The sequence below is a fragment of the Tachypleus tridentatus genome, chromosome 10, assembly GCF_004210375.1.
Source record: "Tachypleus tridentatus isolate NWPU-2018 chromosome 10, ASM421037v1, whole genome shotgun sequence".
Classification (NCBI taxonomy): domain Eukaryota; kingdom Metazoa; phylum Arthropoda; class Merostomata; order Xiphosura; family Limulidae; genus Tachypleus; species Tachypleus tridentatus.
In genome coordinates, this window is record NC_134834.1 from 110,804,437 (window position 1) to 110,828,306 (window position 23,870).

At 32.7% G+C, this 23,870-nt stretch overlaps 1 protein-coding gene across 18 annotated transcripts in view; it reads left to right on the top strand.

Moving 5' to 3' along the window:
* The window catches only part of LOC143230083 (uncharacterized), a 180,340-nt gene that overhangs the window by 64,868 nt on the left and 91,602 nt on the right, over positions 1-23,870 (top strand). For all 18 annotated transcript variants that reach the window (XM_076463106.1, XM_076463100.1, XM_076463103.1 and 15 more), the window contains 3 exons: positions 7,968-8,030; positions 17,536-17,599; positions 18,749-18,798. In XM_076463106.1, coding sequence (XP_076319221.1) covers positions 7,968-8,030; positions 17,536-17,599; positions 18,749-18,798 — 177 coding nt within the window. The remainder of the gene's footprint in view (positions 1-7,967; positions 8,031-17,535; positions 17,600-18,748; positions 18,799-23,870) is intronic.

Below are 23,870 nucleotides of genomic sequence, written 5' to 3' on the forward strand. Positions count from 1 at the left end.
TCATGTTATCTTCACTTATTGGGCATCTACACTTATCATTACATGGAGGACTATCTTCTTACCACTTGGCCAAACTTCACACTCAAACTCTGTTATGAGAGAGCCTGATTTCTCATCAAAAAGTGAAAACTCTATTCTTGCTCACAGACAGTTATGAGTGTTTTTATACTAAGTTCAAACTGACTTTTTCCTTTATGCCTTTAGACAGTTCTTCAAATACAGTTATCTTCTTCTTCACCAGCACACACTGTTTTATCTGGGGATGTGGGCATCCTTGGAATTCCTTTTAAGTTAAGCTCACATGTGGACCATTTAGTGGTTGTTGTGAGACAAGTGGAACACAGATACACTGGATTGTCTGGTGGTTCTATTGGCTTAGAGAGTGCAAGATCTTCACTGTTGGTTCATCCTCAAATATATTTGTTGGAATTGCTTTTGTCTTGGAATTTCTTTCATCAGTGCTTTTGCCACACACTGGAATGCTCACCTCTTGTCTTTCAGGCTTCCCGTACTTCACCCTTTGAATTTGGGTGTAGATGCTCTCACCCATAATTAAAAGAATCTTCATTTTTTTGCATTTCCTCCAGTTCATCTATTATCCAAGGTTCTTTCACAAATTCACTTCATATCCTATCATGTTTTTCTGATGGCTACTCAGATCCATATTATCTTGATACAGGCTTTCTGGGCCCAGCATGACCAGGTAGTTAGGGTGCTGACTTACAATCTGAGTGTCGTGAGTTTAAACCTCATTCCACCAAACATACTTGCCCTTTCAGTTATAAGGTGTTACATTATGATGATCAATTACACTATTTTTTGGTAAAAAAAAGTAGCTTAAAAGTTGGTTGTAGGTGGTGATGACTAGCTGCTTTCACTGTAGTCTTTCGTCGCTAAGTTAGGGACGGCTATAGCTGGTTGTCCTTGTGTAGCTTTGTGCAAAATTTTAAAATAAGTAATCAGTCTCTCTGATGTTATGTTGCATGTGCTGAAATGTTTCATGGCTCATGTCACCATTTGTCTATTCATTGGAATCTTACTATGTTATGTGACTTATCTCCTATTACTTTGACAGGTTGGATTCCTCACTTGGTTCTTGCGGCCTACACCAAGCTTTCTTTGAAGGAGTGGAGACTTCTCTCAGTCTCATCTCATTAAGTTTGACATATCTCATTACCCCAGCAGTTTGGATGCATTGCCCACTGGAAGAAATTGTACAGACTAGTATGTGGATCACACCTAGTACCTTTATGTTGCATTATTTACATGATTTATCAGTTTCTTCCATGACTGTTCTACATACCCAGGCTCAATTGTGATAGAGGTGAGTGACTTCTGTGTTACTCTATTTATTTTCAGGGACCCTCTCATCTTTTCATTTAGATTCCTTATAATGATTAGTGTTGCTTGCTCAGATATGTTTTTTTCCAAATCTGCAGTAGCTATCAGTAGTATACTAAATAAAACTCATGTCAGGACTGAGCTCTGTTGAGATGGAGTGCTCCATAAGACTACCTTGGCACTTTCTGGGTGGTACACAATTATTCAATATTATATTTTACATACAGTATTGGACTACCACTCATGAGTAAAGCACAAAGGAATTTTGCCCATCTCTACTGACTCCTGGCTTGAATAAGTAGGATTGATTTTGCTTTTCAAAATAGGGAAATTGCACCATCAATGGAGCATTCTTCCCTGGTTTTGAGCAGAACCAGCCTACAGCCTACTCTGGAGCATCTCAATACTTTCAGTTCAGACAAGATATTTTGCTATCCAGTTGTATTGAGCATAGCTCTTCTCTTTTGACTGTTGTATTACTTTTCATGATCACTGAAGGTCCTGATTTTGTGCACCGAGGGTAAAGTCCTTGAGCCATTAATTGAACTTCATTTGTTTCATATCACCTTCTTAATTGTGGGGGCAGAAGAGGTGCTTTGCCTCTCAGTTTGGGAAGCTAGAATTTGACTTCATAATTCCAGTTTGGATGATCTCTGTTTTCTTTTGGTTGAGAGGTGTAAATGGCCTCAAAATTCTGAACTCAGTTTGTTGTGTTTTGTGCTTTTTTCAGATCGGGGAAAAGTTTTGTTAATTTGGGCATTGCTTGCCTTCTTTTCATAAATCCAGTGGCTCACATGCAACATTCTGTAACTCAGGTTGAGTTTCTTGTCCCATAATTCCAAGTTTGATATGTTGCATTTTTTCCTTCAGGTTGGAGTGAGGGTTTGTCCACTTTGGCGTAGCTTGCCTTCTATTCATAATTCCAGTGGCTTGACATCCAATATTCTATAACTTTCAGGTTAGGTTTCCTTAATATTATATTACTGTTATACAGTTGTGTCACACTATTGTCTCCATGCCCTAGCCACTAAACTGTGGACCTAGCTCTGTGGCTTCAATAGTGAGACATGGGACCTAGTCTGCATGGTCTTAGTCTGGACAACTCTCATGAGCATGTACAATATTTCCAGATCAGATGCATCTGATATTGTAGCTTGAACCAGTTTTTGAATAGATTTCTACTTGGATACTTTCTGTGTAGCTCATCTATGGAGATTTCTTGAGAGTTTATGTTTTTTCATACTGTAAATGTATTTCAGATAATACTTACCTCTCACACTATCCTGACTTTCCTCTCCATAATGACTAGTGATTGGATCTTCTGATTTTGTCAGTATCAAAAAAGTGAATAGGAAGTAATAATGGGAAGCTTATATCCAAGTCTGGTACAGATGATGCATTGATGTAAGTGGAGGGAGTTGGAAGAAGGAGTGATGCAGTGGGTTACAAAGACTAGAGCAAATGAGGTATAATTTTTTACCAATACTCGGATAGAGAGAGAAGAGAAACTTTTATCAGAATAAAGCTCAAGTATTTTTGGTACACGAAAATATAGGTCCATGCTTAGACAGCTGTAAGTCTTTGGATTTACATTGCTAAAATAAGGAGTTTGATTCCCCCTCAGTGGACATAGCAGATAGCCCAATATGGCTTTGATGTAAGAAAACACATGAACACAAACTTCTAATACAGTGTCATACCTATTTTTACAGAAATCTTTCTTGACATATACTACCCTCCATTGTGCAAATTCTCTTTTGCCATAAATCTTGATACACCAACTTATCATTATGAATGTTAACATGATATATCTGCATACTGACATGGAACTGATCATGCAGCAACCCTCCACCAGTAGGAGTGTGACACTACTCCCATTGTGACCAATGCCTTCTCTAATGTTGCAGTTTTTAAACACTTCTTGATTGATGTTATTACAATCCAGATATTTTGACTGTTTGCACTGAATTGCCAGGGTTTATAATTTTATTTTTTTTTCCATGTATTTTTTTCTAACTATAAACGTTTTGCACTTGTTTGCTTTTGAAATTTTTTTTTTTTTGGAAGATACCCTTCTCTTTTCTACCCATCATATATATGCAATTCTACATGGATTCTACCTTAGGGTCCATAACTAACTTGTTATTTCATGCTTCATAGATACATTTATCCTAGACTGTACACTCATGGACTAACAGGAGTAAAGCAGACAGGATAACATAACTGCCTATCTCTATAATGATCCAAGTCATTTGATGTTCATTCTATTAATGACCTAAAGTACAATTATAGATGCTGCCAGAAGTTGGATGATGAACTTCTTCACTGTAATTTTTCTGTTTTTCAAAATAGCTTATCACAGTCCCTATTGCACTATCTCCTCAACTGCTGCCCTTCAGACTCCCCAATGCATTTTTTCTCTCCTTCTAGTGGAGTATAGGAGATCTTGCCATATATCAGTTCTTAACCACTGGAGTGATGGATCATGGAAACCTATTCTCCTGAATGTGCACAGCACCACTTAATGAAGAGTAGGGTGGTGGAATTCTTTTGATCTATATGGCATGATATCCCTCCTACTGCAGATCTAATATTCAATTACAGATGCCATCACATATATATTGCAGTTTATCTCTCCGGCTGAGGTACCCTCATTCCTACTGTGTGCTGGATGCCGTTTCCTGATAAATCTGGTGTTGGATGGAGTCTGACTAGCCACGTAAGTTCTCCCATGTGTTTGGATAGTTAACCTCCTCCTACCAAGAACTTAACAAGAAATTCCCTATGCCACAAGGGTTTTCACTGGAGATGTACCCCATATAGCTGTTCTGCTTCCTATTGTCCACTGGATGTCAGTTTCCAACAGATCTAGTTTTGGGGTGTGTGCTTATGGGAGTGGGTTCTTGGTACAGAAGCTTCTATTCCCTTCCAGTATCTTGAGGTGAAGATAAAGTTCCAGGTGCGACTAAGTGCTGGTTGAAGTCAAACTCCCCTTTATGGTTTATCATACCATAGCCACTCTACACCGAGGGGTACCATTATTTCTGGAATTTTTCTTGAGGTTCCTTCTTTGTTTCTGCTCTCTTGGCAACACATCACAAATGGGTGAGAAGTATTACTGGCTCAGAAGTGCTGTGGTCTTCCATGAGTATGATATTTTTTTTATTTCTTCTTACATCCCATGATTTTCTTTTGAGCATTTCTCACTGTCCTTTCACCTGTTCAATGCAGAATTCTTATTTATTTATGTGAAGAGGTAGACATCATATTGTAAATAATAAATTTATTATACTGAAAATGTATTCCCAAGAGATACCTCTTCTCACATTTCCAACCTGTAATCCCCTCTTCCAGTGTGATTTGGTTTGGTTAGTTATGAGCAATCTCAAAGTGATTAGCAATTGCAAGATTAGAGAAGGCTGGAGGCTAGTGTTGCATTTTTAGTGGTGGATGGTTGCTGCACGTTAGTATATAGATACCTCATGCTGACATCTGTGGAATGGAGGGCATTAAGGCTAATGGAGAGTGAAAATTTGTGTTGACAGAAGAGTATATAAGTTGAGAGAGCTTACTTCAATCTTTTTATCAGTTTGTCAGTATATTTTAGCTGAACTATTTTTCAATAAAAGAATTGTACTACTTATTTAATCATCAGTAGGAGTTAAATTTTCCCATGCCTGTAAGTTATGATTTGCAGTCTTAGTAGTATGGTTGTGATTTTTTCATTCACAGAAATAAAGATGTAATATCCACTCAGTGTGTAAATTCCTGTTTAAATCCATTATTGAATGAGGTCAGCGTGTTTGAAAGAGTTCACATGTGACATTTAAAAAAAAACAAATGGAAGTTGAACTGATTAATTTTTAACAAAATACAAATTACATATGAAACTTTATAATATAACATAATTATCAAACTAGAAAGTGAAAATATAATTTAAATTAAGTACGTATAATACTAACCTCTAGAATTCATTCATGAATGAGGTCAATTTCTTGAAATTAAGTTGAAATGCTGTCAGATTTTTTTAAAATGTTAAATATATATTTTTAGTGAAAGGAATATTGATAAAACTTATTTTTTATACTTTGCACAGTTTGTAAATATTTGTTTATGTGCACACAAACTCAGTATTTAAAAGTTGAATAAAGATTTTTGAGGTTGGCAGCTCTTTTTGCTCTAACTCGTACGAGCCATCTTTCAAACCATCCTTTATTGATGTAATTGTTTCTATAGATTCACTGTAAAGTAATCTGTTAGCTGTTCTAAAAACAAGTTAATAACATATCTCTACTTTCAATTACAAAATCTTCATAAAAGCATGTAACATATTCTCCTTTCTTTGTAATAAATTACAAAGTTACAATTACAAAATATTCATAAAAGCATGTAACATATTCTCCTTTCTTTCTAACAAATTTTGTTCAGAACAACATGTGGAATTTTCTTTTTTCTTACTACTTTTGCAACATTTTCATACATTATTTTATAACCACTGTTCTTTCCCAACTCTCATGTAAACCATAAATATAGTTAAAATGAGTGGACAGTTGAGTTTGTGGTCAAGGTGGCATCAATTTAAAATAATATTTACACCAATTAATTAGTTCATGTAATAACATTAAATCAATAATTAAATAATTTGTGATGACAAGAAAACCCACTTGTACAGAATTACATATTTAAATATGGCTGGTATGGTAGAGAAAGCACTAGTAGAGGAGTGAACAACTTTTCAACCTCCTCCTGACGACGACTGAAGAAGGTTGAAACATTGTTTGCTCCTCTACCAGTGCTTTCTCTACCCATACCACCTATTTTTAAATAAATAATTAAATAAGTCATCCAGCTTTTCCAAAACTGTTCACAGTCACTGTACAGCTGCTTGATGTCTTTTATATTTTATCAACAATATTAACTTTTTCTGAATGAAATCAACCATCTAAACCACATAACCATCAATACAGGTTGCAACCCAATAATCAATGAATATAAAGCTGTTAACAATTTGTACTTCTTTTATCTCACAACACTTTCAACTGTTGATACAACAAAGAAAGATAAGGCAGGCAACTTAACCATTTTATTTCTCAAACCAGATAGGAAATCTTTTCCAGACATGTGAACTGAAAAATCATTTACAGACTCTCAACAACATTTATCATACTTTTCCTTTAATTTGAAATTAATTTAACAATTTTCAACGAAATTGGAATTTATAAAAGAAAATATTAAAGCGACAATGTATATGTAGGTCAGTCATTTCACAAACTAGAATTTCACTTAAAAAACTCAAACTTCCATTAAAAAGAAATATTACAATTTTTACATGTAGCAGAGCACACTGTTCATATAACCACAATATCTTGTAAGATTAGAGTAATTTGTTGCATGAGTAACTATTTAATCATATAACAGAGCACACTGTTCATATAACCACAATATCTTGTGAGATTAGACTAATTTGTTGCATGAGTAACTATTTAATCATATAACAGAGCACACTGTTCATATAACCACAATATCTTGTGAGATTAGACTAATTTGTTGCATGAGTAATTAGTTAATCATATAACAGAGCACACTGTTCATATAACCACAATATCTTTTAAGATTAGACTAATTTGTTGCATGAGTAACTATTTAATCATATAACAGAGCACACTGTTCATATAACCACAATATATTTTAAGATTAGACTAATTTGTTGCATGAGTAACTAATTTTATCACATAGCAGAGCACGATATTAACTATAACTACAGTATCCTGTGAGATTAGGCTCATTTTATTAGTTTCATGAGTGGTTTTACAATATTGTTTGTAAAAGTCACTGGAAATAAACAGATTTTTTTTCAAAATAAAAGTAAGTTATCTCAGTGCTGTGACTGTACATGGATTAATATTACATAGCAATATATATATTTACATATTTATTAACAACACATTTTGTACATTGTTTCCTACTTATGTTTACTATTTTGTCTTCTATGTTATATGTGTATATGTATTTAAAGCACTACATTAATTAAAATGTCTTATTGTTTATATTTTTCATTTCAGTACATTTATTTATTGGTATTTTGTTATTAAATAGAATGATGATTTAAAATTGGTATGTAACACATCTTACAGGATCAAGTTTTTAAATAAATATACTGTTGTCTCATACACTTGTGTTCCACCTGATAACAGGCTAAACACTGGTGGCTGAGACATGTGACAGAATATTTTTTTTAATAATAATTAATTAGGATTTAAATGTGTATTACTTTTGATAGTTAAATTATACAAGTAATATAAGGAAACCAATTGAATTAAAAGTCATTTAGAGATAAGAAAATACTGCTAAGATAGGTTACAGTTTGAAATTCAGTTGTTTGATTGTAAAGGTTCCAAAGACTATTAAGTACAATACATGTGAGGAAAGCTTACATAAAGTGAATAAAATATTCAGTAAGTCCACTATTAATGTATTTTCAAAAGCTGAAAAAGTATATTTCAATGCAAATATTTATACAAAATGTTTAATATGATGTACTGATATTATATTTAGTGTAAAATACATTTTGTTGTCTATTACAATATTATCTTGACCATTTTCATATAGAAATGTTTTCTCTGCAGAATAATTGGTACTGAAGGATATCAGCCCAGTTTTGTAACTAATTCAATTCAAAAACCAGTAGGGTAAGTGAAAATATTAACATCATGTCTATGAAATATCACTTTCCATTTGTACTTTAGTTTACTAATACTAATCAATTTTTCTAATACACTTACTATCATTAACATAAATTTGTACAAATACTATCATGAGTTTTATATACATACAACAAATATATATATATTTTTAGGTATAATATAATTACCTGAAATAGAGTAGTAACAGTATTTTTCCAATAACTAATATAATCACCTGAAATGTAGTAGTGTCAGTATTCTTCTATCTGATATGATTACCTGAAATACAGTAGTGTCAGTATTCTTTTAAATAACGTAATTACTTGAAATACAGTAGTGTCAGTATTCTCTAATATAATTACTTGAAATATAGTAGTGTCAGTATTCTTCTAATATAACTACCTGAAATACAGTAGTGACAGTATTCTTCTAATATAATTACCTGAAATACAGTAGTGTCAGTATTCTTCTAATATAACTACGTGAAATACAGTAGTACCAGTATTCTTCTAATGTAATTACCTGAAATACAGTAGTGTCAGTATTCTTCTAATATAATTACCTGAAATACAGTAGTGTCAGTATTCTTCTAATATAACTACGTGAAATACAGTAGTACCAGTATTCTTCTAATATAATTACTTGACATACAGTAGTGTCAGTATTCTTCTAATATAATTACTTGACTAATATAATTCTTCTAATATAACTACGTGAAATACAGTAGTACCAGTATTCTTCTAATATAATTACTTGACATACAGTAGTGTCAGTATTCTTCTAATATAACTATGTGAAATACAGTAGTGCCAGTATTCTTCTGACTAATATATTTACCTGAAATACAGTAGTGTCAGTATTCTTCTAATATAATTACCTGAAATACAGTAGTGTCAGTATTCTTCTAATATAACTACGTGAAATACAGTAGTACCAGTATTCTTCTAATATAATTACTTGACATACAGTAGTGTCAGTATTCTTCTAATATAATTACCTGAAATACAGTAGTGTCAGTATTCTTCTAATATAACTACGTGAAATACAGTAGTACCAGTATTCTTCTAATATAATTACTTGACATACAGTAGTGTCAGTATTCTTCTAATATAACTACGTGAAATACAGTAGTACCAGTATCCTTCTAATATAATTACTTGACATACAGTAGTGTCAGTATTCTTCTAATATAACTATGTGAAATACAGTAGTGCCAGTATTCTTCTGACTAATATATTTACCTGAAATACAGTAGTGGCAATATTCTTGTAACAGTAGTGGCAGTATTCTTTTAAGTAATATATTTACTTGAAATACAGTAATGACAGTATTCTGTCAGTAACTGTAATTGTATCAGAGATAATAACTCATGTATCATTATTTTTCTTTATTGTACAAATGTGGAAGTTAGGGTTTAAATAGTTATTGTTGGGAAATGTCTGATTATAGAATCCTTATTTACCAACATTGTGACTAAACATTAAGTCTGAGGGCATGTAACATTACATTTGATTTCTGTACCCTTTGTGGACAGAAAACAGGTAACATGTTGCATATATTTGTACTTATCAATAAAGAAACACATAGGATCATCCCTAATTCTCCCAGATAGTAGATTAATAAGGATTTGAATATGGTAACTTACTTCTTCTCATATGATAACTATTGTTTAGTGCTGCCCTCTGTATGCAAAATTCTTTTTTGGCATTCCACAAGCCTTGAAATTTCCATCTACCCAGGTCAATGTAGTTTTCTGTGTGTTTATGTGTAAGTTATCATGAACAACTCCTCCACTGAAGAAGTGTGACACAATCTCCTGACTTCATCTGTTGGATTCTACCTAACTACAAGTTCTTGTAAGACAGTGCTCTTGTTCATATGTTTTATTTATTATGAATTTTTATCTCTTTATAAAGAGTTAAAAATGTCTTTTTTTTTTTGCTAGCAATAAAGTACATGCACATACAGTTCATTTACCAATAACTTGGTACAAATTCTTAGTACTGGGCTCAAAAGGAAATCATTATAGGTGTTCTTTAGTTCAAACTATGCCATGCCCATTTGCAAAGTAGAAGCTGGGTTGTTTAACAACTGTTTTAAGTGAATGGCATGCTCATAATCCATGGAAAGAGCAGATTTTGCTCCTCAAGGTCATAATATCCTTATGTGGCACACATGGTATGGATTTACATGCAGCACCATTATAATGAGGCTAAGTTTATTGTTGAGAATAGTTTTGTAGAGCTTGGCAGTTTTTTCTTGCATTATGTGTATCATTTTGATAGACAGATTGCATTTAGGTTTTATTTTTATGTTTTAGTTAATTATGTGTTTATTTGTATTTTAATATTTATATTTGACAAGTTTAATCATTTTTAAATTATCAAATGATTTGATTCACTAAAACAGCTTTGAGACATTTATGAGTGCAAAAATATTATGATGGAGGAGCTAAACCTAAAAACTGAGATCAATGTAACATTGCATGTGGACACTTGATGATGTGTTGAAATAAATAATCAAAGTTTATTTATAGTGGAAAGTAAAACAATTAAATTATAAATGAAAAAATAAAAACATGAAATTCAGTGTTTTATTTATCTGAAATTACATACTTTTAGGAAAGTAGTTATCTTATATCAAACAATTTCACTTACAAGTTTCATCTTTGGAACAAAGTATTATGAGGGTGACATTAAGTGCTATAGATTACAACCTACGATAGCTATATGATTTAGACAGACAATTTCAACTGCCAATGAGGCACCTATTCTCATTCCCCTTGCAGTTGAATACTGGAAGATTTTTACTGGTCCACATGCTGTAAACACATCTCATAGTGAATCATTTTCTAGGTGCTCTCTACCTTTTGTTGGATGATTTCTACCCCATGTGGCACTTCTCATCTGGATGCTTTTACCACTTCTCTCACCACCAAGGTACCTCGTTTTTATCTCCATTTTATTCACCTGGCAGTGGATGCTCTCAGTCAGGACTTGAACATAGGATATCTTTATGACTACTCTCCTTCTCAAAGAGTGATTTTGGTCATCTGATTGATCTTCACTGGTCAGCACAACCTTGGTTTTCTTTCCTCCTTCAGTTCTGAACCACCACTTCATCCTTTTACTCCATCCTTCTCTGCTCACTTTAGTTGCTGGTCCTTCATCCTATCTCATTCCTCATTTCTCATAAGATGTGGGATTCTCCTGTACCTTTCCTGTCAAATCTGCTAGGTCTATCTTTGTCATTATGGATGTTTTTCTAAGGTTTATTTATTTTGTTACATTTTTCTTTATCCCTAGTTTCATATTTTCCTGTCCTTCAAAAGTTATATGTCACCCCACCATCTGATTACCTTGTAATTCTCCTATTCCCAAATTTGGAGTGAATATTTTGCATTTCTCAATTGAGGGCTAGTTCCAGCAAGTCTTTACATCCACAATGGGCTTCTGATTGTTATGAATTGGCTTACTTGTCAAATCTTTGATTTCTTTCTTTACTTCTAGCATTTGGAGTCATTTTTGCCTTTCTTATGGGCCGATCTTGTACATTTATCCATAGCTCTTTTTTTTTCCTTCAATTTCACTTTTCACATCTCATTTACACACATATTTGTGACTTGAGGGTGGCTCTTTTGCTTCATACTTAATTTTTTGGAGATATATTTGTTATCTTTGGAGTCACATAAGATATCCTCAAAGCAATACTCAACCCTTTCTTTGTTGGTTTTCATTTGTCTGAGCTTGCTCCTGTTTCTTATTCTATACTAATTTTTCACATCCTCCCATACCAGCCTTTACAAATTCCTTACTCCAAGGGCCCCTCAGTTAATTGTTTGACTTGCAGGTGACTATCCAGTGCTATTCAGTGCAGTGAGGCCACATTCATTGGATTTGTTCCCATGTAGCAGGAGTTCACTCATGGGTAATCAGTCAGAGCCTTTGTCACACAATTTTTCTTCAATTATTGTTACTTCCTCCTTTGTCTCTAGTTCCAGTATCCTTCTCATTACCTCAGAATCCTGCTACCAAACAGCATCTAGCTGAGTTTGTTCAGATTCTTGCTATCAAGCCTGACAGTCAACCTTTGCTAGGATTTTACTCCTGTCTCTGTCATTTCTATGAAAACTAGGGATTAGCATTCTGTCCTGTCTCAGTCGATTTCTTGATATTCCATGCTTTATCATGGAAATTTTTGTTACTCCTCAGTGGGTTTGTTTCTCCAGGTGTGTGGATTACTAAGTTGGACATTTCTTTTCAGTCCTGACAGCATTGTATTTCAGTTTCATGCCTTATCTTTTGGAGTTGCTGCAGCACCATATGTGTTTTGTTGAGTGGTCAAGCTTTTGTTTGACTTGTGCATGTTTGAGGGTTGTGCTTTCACCAATGCATGGATGATTGGCTTCTTTTATTTCATTTATTTTTTTGAACTGGTTCTTAACACATTCATTTGTTATTGACAGAAGCAGCTTGTGTGGATTGGATTCTCAAGATGGAGAAGTTTTCTGATTCACACCCAATATCATGTCTACTTGGTTGTGTTTCAAACACTTAACTCAGTCACACCCAATTTTCTCCACTTCATGTGTGTTTGGTGGAACTTTCAGTTTCCCATAACCTTTCTTTCTGTTCTGCTGCTTTTGGGAAATTGAGCTTCCATATGCCATTATCCTCTTGGGTGATGCACACGTGTATTTTCTTCTGTGAATTTTGCACATCCAGGGAAATCTTGCTCTTCCTCCTTTCTTTTTTTAATGTATTTACTTCTGTGAATTTTGCACATCCAGGGAAATCTTGCTCTTCCTCTTTCTTTTTTTAATGCTTTTCTAGCAAGACCTCTGTTCATCCAAAATAAATCAATAGATCAACAATACACCACACAGAACCACCTGTCACCAACGCTCAAGCTGCATCAGTAAAAACCAAGCTCAACATATAAGTTCATGCAGACAATAGAAGCCAAGCAGCAACCATTTAAATCACCTAAACTTATGGAGAAGTTCACCCAGGTCCCACCAACAAGGAGAAATAAACAGAAAACACAGTTTACATATACCCAAGCATGACAGAGTATTTCCTCAACATCTGCTGATACCTTTCAAACATCAAGTCATCAATCCTAGACTCATATCAAAAAGTAAACCAGCAGAACACGGGAAAAGAAGAACCTATTGACAACTTTCACATGTTTCTCCAATCTTCATCCAAGCAGTCTCAGTAACCTTAAAATTGCAGGAATATTACTGAGTTTGACCTGAGTTCCATATTTTATTCCACTACTGTACAAAACTCAGCTTTTACAGGAAATTGTTATTAAACATTCCCAGCATTATCACTGACTTTCCACCCACTAAGCCTATTTATAAATGTTTCATTTAAATCAGTGTTTACTAATTCATTTGTCTTGTTCATATCAACGTCTACAGGGCATGGTGAGGACATATTTTTGGCACCCAGTTATGAAAGTGAGGTTTCTTGGGGTACTCCCATTTCCACCACAACAAAATTTTTCCTAGTGTAGGATCTTTGTATCCCAGCACTGAGAAGGGACCTTAACTAGTCACTAAATTCAAATTTTCAAATTAAAACCTTAGTTGCTTGATTCAAAGATTAATTTCAAACCTCTATTTTTCATTTCTAACACTAAGTTTCATTGATGTTTGTTTTCTTATTGTGTTTTACATACATATTTGTGACCTGAGGATGGCTCTTTTGCTCCACAGTTGTTGTTTTTTTTAGATATATTTGTCAATCAGTGGAGTCAAATAAGGAGTCCACAAGTTAACACTCAACTATTTCATTGTTGGTTCTCATTTGTCTGACTCCACTTTTGTATCTTACTCTCTATTGATTTTCCATCTTTCACCCTACCAACCTTTACCAGTTCCTTACTCCAAGGGTCCCTCAATTCATTGTTTGACTTGCAGTCATATTTTTCACCATTAACAGTTGTGGTGATTATCCAATGCTGTTCAGTGATTTATTCTCTTCCACTGCAGCTTATCAAGTAGCCTTATACAACACCTTCCACTTTTTCTGGATTGGAATGTCAATATTATTCTTTCCTGTCTTGCACTCCCGACATTTTAACCTTTGTTCTTTTTTGCTCTGTCTTCCCTATTCCTTAAAACTTATTTTCTACAACTTTAAGACTATGGACATTGTTGTTCTGATATCTCTGACATCAGTGTTTAATATATTCCTTTATCCAGGTCAATCTTTCCTTCCCTTAACTTTGGGACATTCTTCATTCACACCAATTCCTTTTCTCACCTTTATTTTCAGTCTGATCTGGATAGACTTCTTTATCATGTCCATGCTCTTCATTGTTATATTGCCTGCATGGCCTTCTTCCATGGTTCTTTATCTCACCTTTTCATTCCCTGGGATCGTTTTTCTTCTATCCTTACAGTCAGGCATGTGGATGACACCACATCAGTTCATCTATCACTACCTGCATTGGGTGGCTGTTTCTTCCTTGTCAGGGAACTGCCTTGCACTTTTGCCATACTTCAAATATCAGATTGATTGTAATTTGGTTTATCTTTTTATATATATTGTTCTTGCTTACAATGACAGGTTCCCTTTAAGTCTAAAATCCTACTCAGTGGTGAGTATTGCCTATCCAAATATGCCATTTGTCTATCCAACCTAAACATTTGTACTTTACAGTGAATCATAGGTCATACCAGGACTTTTTATATGCTGCCTAGTGACTAAGTTGTTTCTACCTCTGTGCAATGGGCCATGGAGGTAGGTGTTGTGATGTCCTGGCTCTGATTGTCTGACTGACTGTGGTTACTTGAGAAATGTGTTGGTGATACATGTGCACTAACCTCTGAGCATTCCCATCTGGAGGATGATGATGTGCAGATTACACAGCCATTCCTGATCCTCTTTCTCAATGGAGTTGGGCCTTAGAGGTTGATGTTGCTCAGTATATCTTGATGAGGGCTGTATGAAACATCCCACCAATCTCAACGTACACCAATCTCAAGGTACAGTGTAAAGATGGGATATTCCACAAGATTACTGGTAGGTTTTCCTCATTGTAATTTGCTTGTTCCAGACCATACTAACCCAAGAATTGTTACTGATAAAGCAGAGGGGGATTACTGCCATCCCTTTGACTGAATAATTCTTGGATGGCCTGCTTCTCAGAATAGTGGTAACTCATTGCACTGTCTCCATTCCTGCAAATTATCTACCACATTTTCTACCCAATCTTTTCTAGTGCAGTAAGAGATTTCTTGCCACTTTCCAGTTCTAATCACAGGGGTTGTGGACCATGGAAGCAAAGCAGCCTCCTGAATGTGATCACTTTTATTTAGTGGAGATTATGATGGTGGTGTTCTCTTGTGTAGAGTACTTTACTTGTGCACTACACTTTTGTGTAGGGGGTCCTGGAGGTTAATGTTCTGTACCCATTACTCCAACTTCTCTGTGGAAGGCTTTGGAAGTTAGTGTTGCATATGTATCATTCTGGCTTTTGTGTTGTGGGCCTTTAAGGTTAGAGTTGCATGTCAGTCACTCCAGATTTTGTGTGGCTGTTTTGAAAGTTAATGTTGTATTTAATGGGTTTTCTCCCAATTGTTGTTCACATTCAATGCATATTCTTCAGCTGCTTTTGAAGGATGTTTATCAGTATCCCTTTACCTTTTAATGTGGCATTTTGTTATCATTTGAGAGGAGGTAAGATATCAGAAATTATTTTCCAATGCTAAAAATATATTTACTGTACATACTTTCCTTCTATCACACTTCCTACCCTCAAATGATGATTTACACATCAAGAAGCAGTGGGGTTGATGGGGTTTTCAAACATCAAAAAACTTCGTATATAAAGGACAACACTGAATGTGAATGGCTATTATATGAGTAGAGGTGAGTACCTATGAGAAAAATATGTTCAGTGTAAAAATTAATAATTTTAGAATTAATAACTCTGATCAAGCAATTATATGAATTTTCTGTACCTGTAGTAAGTTGACTTGCTATGTATCAAAAACTCTATGAAAATACAAACTGCTGTGTCACTTCAAACCCCTCATTCTCTGTAATTAGTCTTAGCTAGTGAAGTATACAGTGTGCCATAGGCTGTTTTAATGTAAATTTATTTTTAGTCCAACTATATAAATGTTTCTAATGTTGTCATTACTTCTTTGCTTGCTTGTTTTATTTCCTTTCTAATGACTTAGAATTATAGTAGATCCTCTTAGATATGACTGACTTATCTGCTGTAATAAAAGAGTCACATTTGACAAAAACTCATTATTCAATGGATCAATAATCAGATAATGAATGACTGAGTTCAGTTGGTGTCAGTTGTTATTGCCAAGGTCTGAGCATAATGGTTTATACACTGTATAGGTAACTAGCTGATGCATCAAATTAGGGTAATAATTAGTGTAAAAGAAAACTTAAAATTGTTTAGTTTGCATTTTATTCAAAATAATATATTCATCAATCACATTTATTTCATAAAACATCCCATCTCTATTCCATAAAATATAAATGTATCATATTTTATCTCATACATGTAAGATATTACAAATTGACAACAAATTTATTTCATTAAAAACATATTGTCTATCTTTATTTGTTTTTCACTTTTAACAGGGTCACCTTAAATGTTCATAAGTCCAGTAGATATTGTAAAGTTTTTTGTTGTTTCTTTTCAACAAGTGAAGGTTGGATTATGTGTTTACATTTTTCACCCTCCTTGAGATATTGCAAGACAGAAAATTCATGCAAAAATGGAAATGATTTATTCTTCAATACATGTCATATTTATATAGCGAGATGCATCTATACTCACCACAAGAGTTACTCAGCTATGTCATGCATCATTTGACATCTTAAGAAAACCCTCATTTTGACTTCTGATTGGCTGGTGATAGTTTTCTCAGCTTGTGCTATAGTCTTATTTTCATTGCTAGTTGTGCACCACTCATCAAAACACTTGCATGTCAAGTGTTGGCATCACCAGGAACTACTATTAAAAATATAATTTTTTTCTGATCAGATCAGGTAGAGATATTCATGTTACATGAAACATGTAAATATCTTCATCTTCAGTGTGTGATGTGGCATCAAATCACTCACCCTTTACAGACATCAATAAACTGGTGATAATTCATCTCTAGTTTTCTAGAAATGTAGAAAAGTTACTATAGAAAGGTCATAATCAAACTTTCTGCCCAAAAACCATAATCAAATCTAAGAAGGATTCATTATTGTTATGGGTAGTATCTACAGATACATTGTAAATATTTTTTTGTTTGCATAAAGTAACTTTTTGTCATTTTTATTCTTGAATGTTTCTATTGTATTACAATGAAACACATTCAATAATTTTAATTTGGCTTATGCATCAGATAATAAACCAAACAAGGAATTTGTACCATTTAAAGTACAAAACAGTTGTTACTTTTAGGACATAGTTTTCTAACATATTACAGTGAAAACTTGTAATATGTGCTCATAGATATGAATATTTTTCTTTTTAGGAAGAATAGCCACATGGAGGGAAACACCTCACAATTAGCTTACCGCTTGGAGCTAGAACAACAGGTAAAGGGTTAAGGTTGTTTATCTTTAGCTACATGGTGAGATGTTTGAAATACATGATGCCTTAGAAGTCTGGACCCACAGAAAAAATAGACATTATATTCTTAAAGTTAAAAAACAATTTTTCCAATGTCAGTTGTACATATTTTAGGAAGGAAAATACCTTGATGGCAAAATATACCAAAATTGGTATGTGTATGGCTGTTAATGGCATGTAATTTGAATAACAATTCAGTTAAACATACATTGTGCATTTTTCTGTATTGTCCACACATTTGAAATCAAAAATTGTTTTTAATGTGATACAGGGCTAATGTGTCTACCAGGAGATAACTCTACTTGTTTGAAAGTTGTAAGGAAGACATAATTAAATAATAGATGGTAAATACACTGAAACAAAATTGTGAGGAGAATGTATATCAGAAACTCGATTGCTATTTGTTTACAAAGTTAGAGTCAGCCATTGTTGCAGGAAGAAGTAAAATGTCCTTTTGACCTGTGATCTTTGAACAAAATTTTAGAGTGCATTTTATCAGATATTGATATAACAGAGAGTAATAACATGAGAAGTGCAACTGACATAAAACTTAAAGAAACTAGTTGTTTACTTTATAAATAAGTTGAGAAGTATAAACATGAAGATAAGGTAGAAATTAGTATAAACAGGAAGATAATGTAACTTGAAGGTAGAAATTAGTATAAACATGAAGATAATGTAACTTGAAGGTAGAAATTAGTATAAACAGGAAGATAATGTAACTTGAAGGTAGAAATTAGTATAAACAGGAAGATAATGTAACTTGAAGGTAGAAATTAGTATAGACAGGAAGATAATGTAACTTAGAGATAGATATTAGCATAAACAGGAAGATAATGTAACTTAGAGATAGAAATTAGCATAAACAGAAAGATAATGTAACTTGAAGGTAGAAATTAGCATAAACATGAAGATAATATAACTCAAAGGTAGAAATTAGCATAAACATGAAGATAATGTAACTTAGAGATAGAAATTAGTATAAACATCTACTTTTAATATATTTTACAGTTACATATGAGTGAAAATGAAAACACATTGAAATGTAAGAATTCAAAAAAAGTAAATTTTTCAGGCATGTCTGCCTTATGAACATACACATAAACTTGTTTCAGATCCAAGAAAGAGAACTGAAAAAATTAAAAGAAAAACAAGAGGAGGAAAAGTAGGTTGTATTTCAGTTATTGTAATGAACTAATAATTTATATACTTACCTATCTATGTTAAACCTATCTTGGTGAAAGGTAGCTATATACTTACTTATCTATGTTAAACCTAGCTTGGTGAAAGATAGCTATATACTTACCTATTGATGTTAAACCTTGCTTGGTGAAAGGTAGCTATATACTTACCTATTGATGTTAAACCTTGCTTGGTGAAAGGTAGCTGTATACTTACTTATTGATGTTAAACCTAGCTTGGTGAAAGGTAGCCTATATACATACCTATCTATGTTAAACCTAGCTTGGTGAAAGATAGCTATATACTTACCTATCTATGTTAAACCTGGCTTGGTGAAAGGTAGCCATATACTTACCTATCTATGTTAAATCTAGCTTGGTGAAAGGTAGCTATATACTTACCTATTGATGTTAAACCTTGCTTGGTGAAAGGTAGCTATATACTTACCTATTGATGTTAAACCTTGCTTGGTGAAAGGTAGCTATATACTTACCTATTGATGTTAAACCTAGCTTGGTGAAAGGTAGCTATATACTTACCTATCTATGTTAAACCTAGCTTGGTGAAAGGTAGCTATATACTTACCTATTGATGTTAAACCTAGCTTGGTGAAAGGTAGCTATATACTTACCTATTGATGTTAAACCTAGCTTGGTGAAAGGTAGCCATATACTTCCTTATCTATGTTAAACCTAGCTTGGTGAAAGGTAGCCATATACTTACCTATTGATGTTAAACCTAGCTTGGTGAAAGGTAGCTATATACTTACTTATCTATGTTAAACCTAGCTTGGTGAAAGGTAGCTATATACTTACCTATCTATGTTAAACCTAGCTTGGTGAAAGGTAGCTATATACTTACCTATCTATGTTAAACCTAGCTTGGTGAAAGGTAGCTATATACTTACCTATCTATGTTAAACCTAGCTTGGTGAAAGGTAGCTATATACTTACCTATCTATGTTAAACCTAGCTTGGTGAAAGGTAGCTATATACTTACCTGTCTATGTGAAACCTGGCTTGGTAAAATGGTAGCTATATACTTACCTTATCTATGTTAAACCTAGCTTGGTGAAAGGTAGCTATATACTTACCTATTGATGTTAAACCTAGCTTGGTGAAAGGTAGCTATATACTTACCTATTGATGTTAAACCTAGCTTGGTGAAAGGTAGCTATATACTTACTTATCTATGTTAAACCTACCTTGGTGAAAGGTAGCTATATACTTACCTATTGATGTTAAACCCAGCTTGGTGAAAGGTAGCTATATACTTACTTATCTATGTTAAACCTAGCTTGGTGAAAGGTAGCTATATACTTACCTATTGATGTTAAACCTAGCTTGGTGAAAGGTAGCTATATTCTTACCTATTGATGTTAAACCTAGCTTGGTGAAAGGTAGCTATATACCTACTTATCTATGTTAAACCCAGCTTGGTGAAAGGTAGCTATATACTTACCTATTGATGTTAAACCTAGCTTGGTGAAAGGTAGCTATATTCTTACCTATTGATGTTAAACCTAGCTTGGTGAAAGGTAGCCATATACTTACTTATCTATGTTAAACCTATCTTGGTGAAAGGTAGCCATATACTTACTTATCTATGTTAAACCTATCTTGGTGAAAGGTAGCTATATACTTACCTATTGATGTTAAACCTAGCTTGGTGAAAGGTAGCTATATACTTACTTATCTATGTTAAACCCAGCTTGGTGAAAGGTAGCTATATACTTACTTATCTATGTTAAACCCAGCTTGGTGAAAGGTAGCTATATACTTACCTATTGATGTTAAACCTAGCTTGTTGAAAGGTAGCTATATACTTACCTATTGATGTTAAACCTAGCTTGGTGAAAGGTAACTGTATATTTACTTATCTAGACATATCATTAACTTACATAATCATGTACTTCTGTGCTGTAGGCTTGAGCAATGTAAAAAATTAAAAGTACAGTTTAATAAAAAACCACATAGTAACTTTTATCTGCTTAACAAAAAATAATTTTGGTTTATGGTGTTAAAAACTTGTACCAGTACAAATAAAGAAAGCAGACCCATGTTAATCCTGAATATATGGGTGGGTCAAAGTGTGCATGTCATGACATTCAAAATTTAGTTGAACTAATTGGTTATCATTGTATGTCAGTAAACTTGTCATCAAAACTTAGGTTATAATTCATGTGTTCAATATTATCTCTGTTTCTTAATTTCAAAATTAGATATTTTAAAAATAAGCTGCTGAAATATACAGATTTCAAGTGTGTACTACCTTTTGTTGGGATATCAATTAATTTGTTAAACTAGCTAGAGAAATTGCTCCCATTTTTCAAGTATTTCAAGCCAAATATATATTTACATATACTTAACTAGTGGACATGTTTATAACCAGTACAAAGTACACATTTTAATATACATAAATCTTAACATCATTTGTTTATTTCTGGTGTTAAAACACAGTAATTGACAACAAAAGCTTGATTTATGTTGAGTAATGTCATTGCTCTGAACAGTGACAGAAATATTATAACTTATTTTATTTATAGTTTACTTCAATAGACAGATAATTTATTTTATTTTGTTCTAAAACCTTTTGAGAACTACAAGAATTATGTTTTGTATAATCAACGTAGTGAGATAAAGTATAAGTAATCAACATAGTGAGATAAAGTATAAGTAATCAACATAGTGAGATAAAGTATAAGTGATCAACATAGTGAGATAAAGTATAAGTAATCAACATAGTGAGATAAAGTATAAGTAATCAACATAGTGAGATAAAGTATAAGTGATCAACATAGTGAGATAAAGTATAAGTAATCAACATAGTGAGATAAAGTATAAGTACATTTCAACATAGTGAGATAAAGTATAAGTAATCAGCATAGTGAGATAAAGTATAAGTAATCAACATAGTGAGATAAAGTATAAGTAATCAACATAGTGAGATAAAGTATAAGTAATCAACATAGTGAGATAAAGTATAAGTACATTTCAACATAGTGAGATAAAGTATAAGTAATCAACATAGTGAGATAAAGTATAAGTAATCAACATAGTGAGATAAAGTATAAGTAATCAACATAGTGAGATAAAGTATAAGTAATCAACATAGTGAGATAAAGTATAAGTACATTTCAACATAGTGAGATAAAGTATAAGTAATCAACATAGTGAGATAAAGTATAAGTACATTTCAACATAGTGAGATAAAGTATAAGTAATCAGCATAGTGAGATAAAGTATAAGTAATCAACATAGTGAGATAAAGTATAAGTAATCAACATAGTGAGATAAAGTATAAGTAATCAACATAGTGAGATAAAGTATAAGTAATCAACATAGTGAGATAAAGTATAAGTAATCAACATAGTGAGATAAAGTATATGTAATCAACATTGTGAGATAAAGTATAAGTAATCAACATAGTGAGATAAAGTATAAGTACATTTCAACATAGTGAGATAAAGTATAAGTAATCAACATTGTGAGATAAAGTATAAGTAATCAACATAGTGAGATAAAGTATAAGTACATTTCAACATAGTGAGATAAAGTATAAGTAATCAACATAGTGAGATAAAGTATAAGTAATCAACATAGTGAGATAAAGTATAAGTAATCAACGTAGTGAGATAAAGTATAAGTAATCAACATAGTGAGATAAAGTATAAGTAATCAACATAGTGAGATAAAGTATAAGTAATCAACATAGTGAGATAAAGTATAAGTAATCAACATAGTGAGATAAAGTATAAGTAATCAACATAGTGAGATAAAGTATAAGTAATCAACATAGTGAGATAAAGTATAAGTAATCAACATAGTGAGATAAAGTATAAGTAATCAACATAGTGAGATAAAGTATAAGTAATCAACATAGTGAGATAAAGTATAAGTAATCAACATAGTGAGATAAAGTATAAGTAATCAACATAGTGAGATAAAGTATAAGTAATCAACATAGTGAGATAAAGTATAAGTAATCAACATAGTGAGATAAAGTATAAGTAATCAACATAGTGAGATAAAGTATAAGTAATCAACATAGTGAGATAAAGTATAAGTAATCAACATTGTGAGATAAAGTATAAGTAATCAACATAGTGAGATAAAGTATAAGTGATCAACATAGTGAGATAAAGTATAAGTAATCAACATAGTGAGATAAAGTATAAGTAATCAACATAGTGAGATAAAGTACAAGTACATTTCAACATAAAAGATTTCAAGTGTTAAATTTCATGGTTTTCATGTGTATTTTTAACAAAATTAAGTAAAATGTAGATATTGTTAAGTTTTCAATTTATTTGTTTAAAAGTTCACTAAAATTATACTACCACATTGTATGAGTTCTCACATGTGAAATTTGACACCAGTCATGAGTTGTCACCTAAACATTTTACATGAGTACGATACAGGTTCATGTTGAGATTCATTGTTTTTTGTGCACATAGTGGATTTAAAGACTTGCAATAAAACTCTGAACTTAAAAGAAAGATGTGACTAGATTAAAATTTGATATTATGAAAATAATAATTATGTTTTAGATCTTGGTTGCATTCAAGTAAAATAATTGTTTTCATACATTTCAACTTTTATTTTACCATATTTTGTAATTTTATTACAGTTATTGTTAGGACAGATAAAATAAGAGATAAGGCCTGAAGTTTTACTGATTAAACTTATATTCATCAAGAAGTTTCTTGAGGTTTTGTAAATGAAGAAAATAAGTAGTTTTATTCTTAACATGAAAATCACCTTTCACTCAGACTGACTTTATAAGATGACAGGCAAATCTTTAAAAACAAATACTTTATCAAAATCTGGTCTTTTGTGTGCAACAAATTTATAATGTTTACTCAAAGTACCTAATAAATGCAGAGGTATAATAGGCATAGTCTCATGGTAACAGATAGTTACAAGGTCAGTTAAATTGTCATGTTGCAAGTACAGAGAGATGTTAAGCTGGAAAGAGTCTTAAGTTGGCACTAGATTTTGTATAATAATTCTTACAAAAAAACTAAAATTATATATTGTTCATCAAAACCTTATG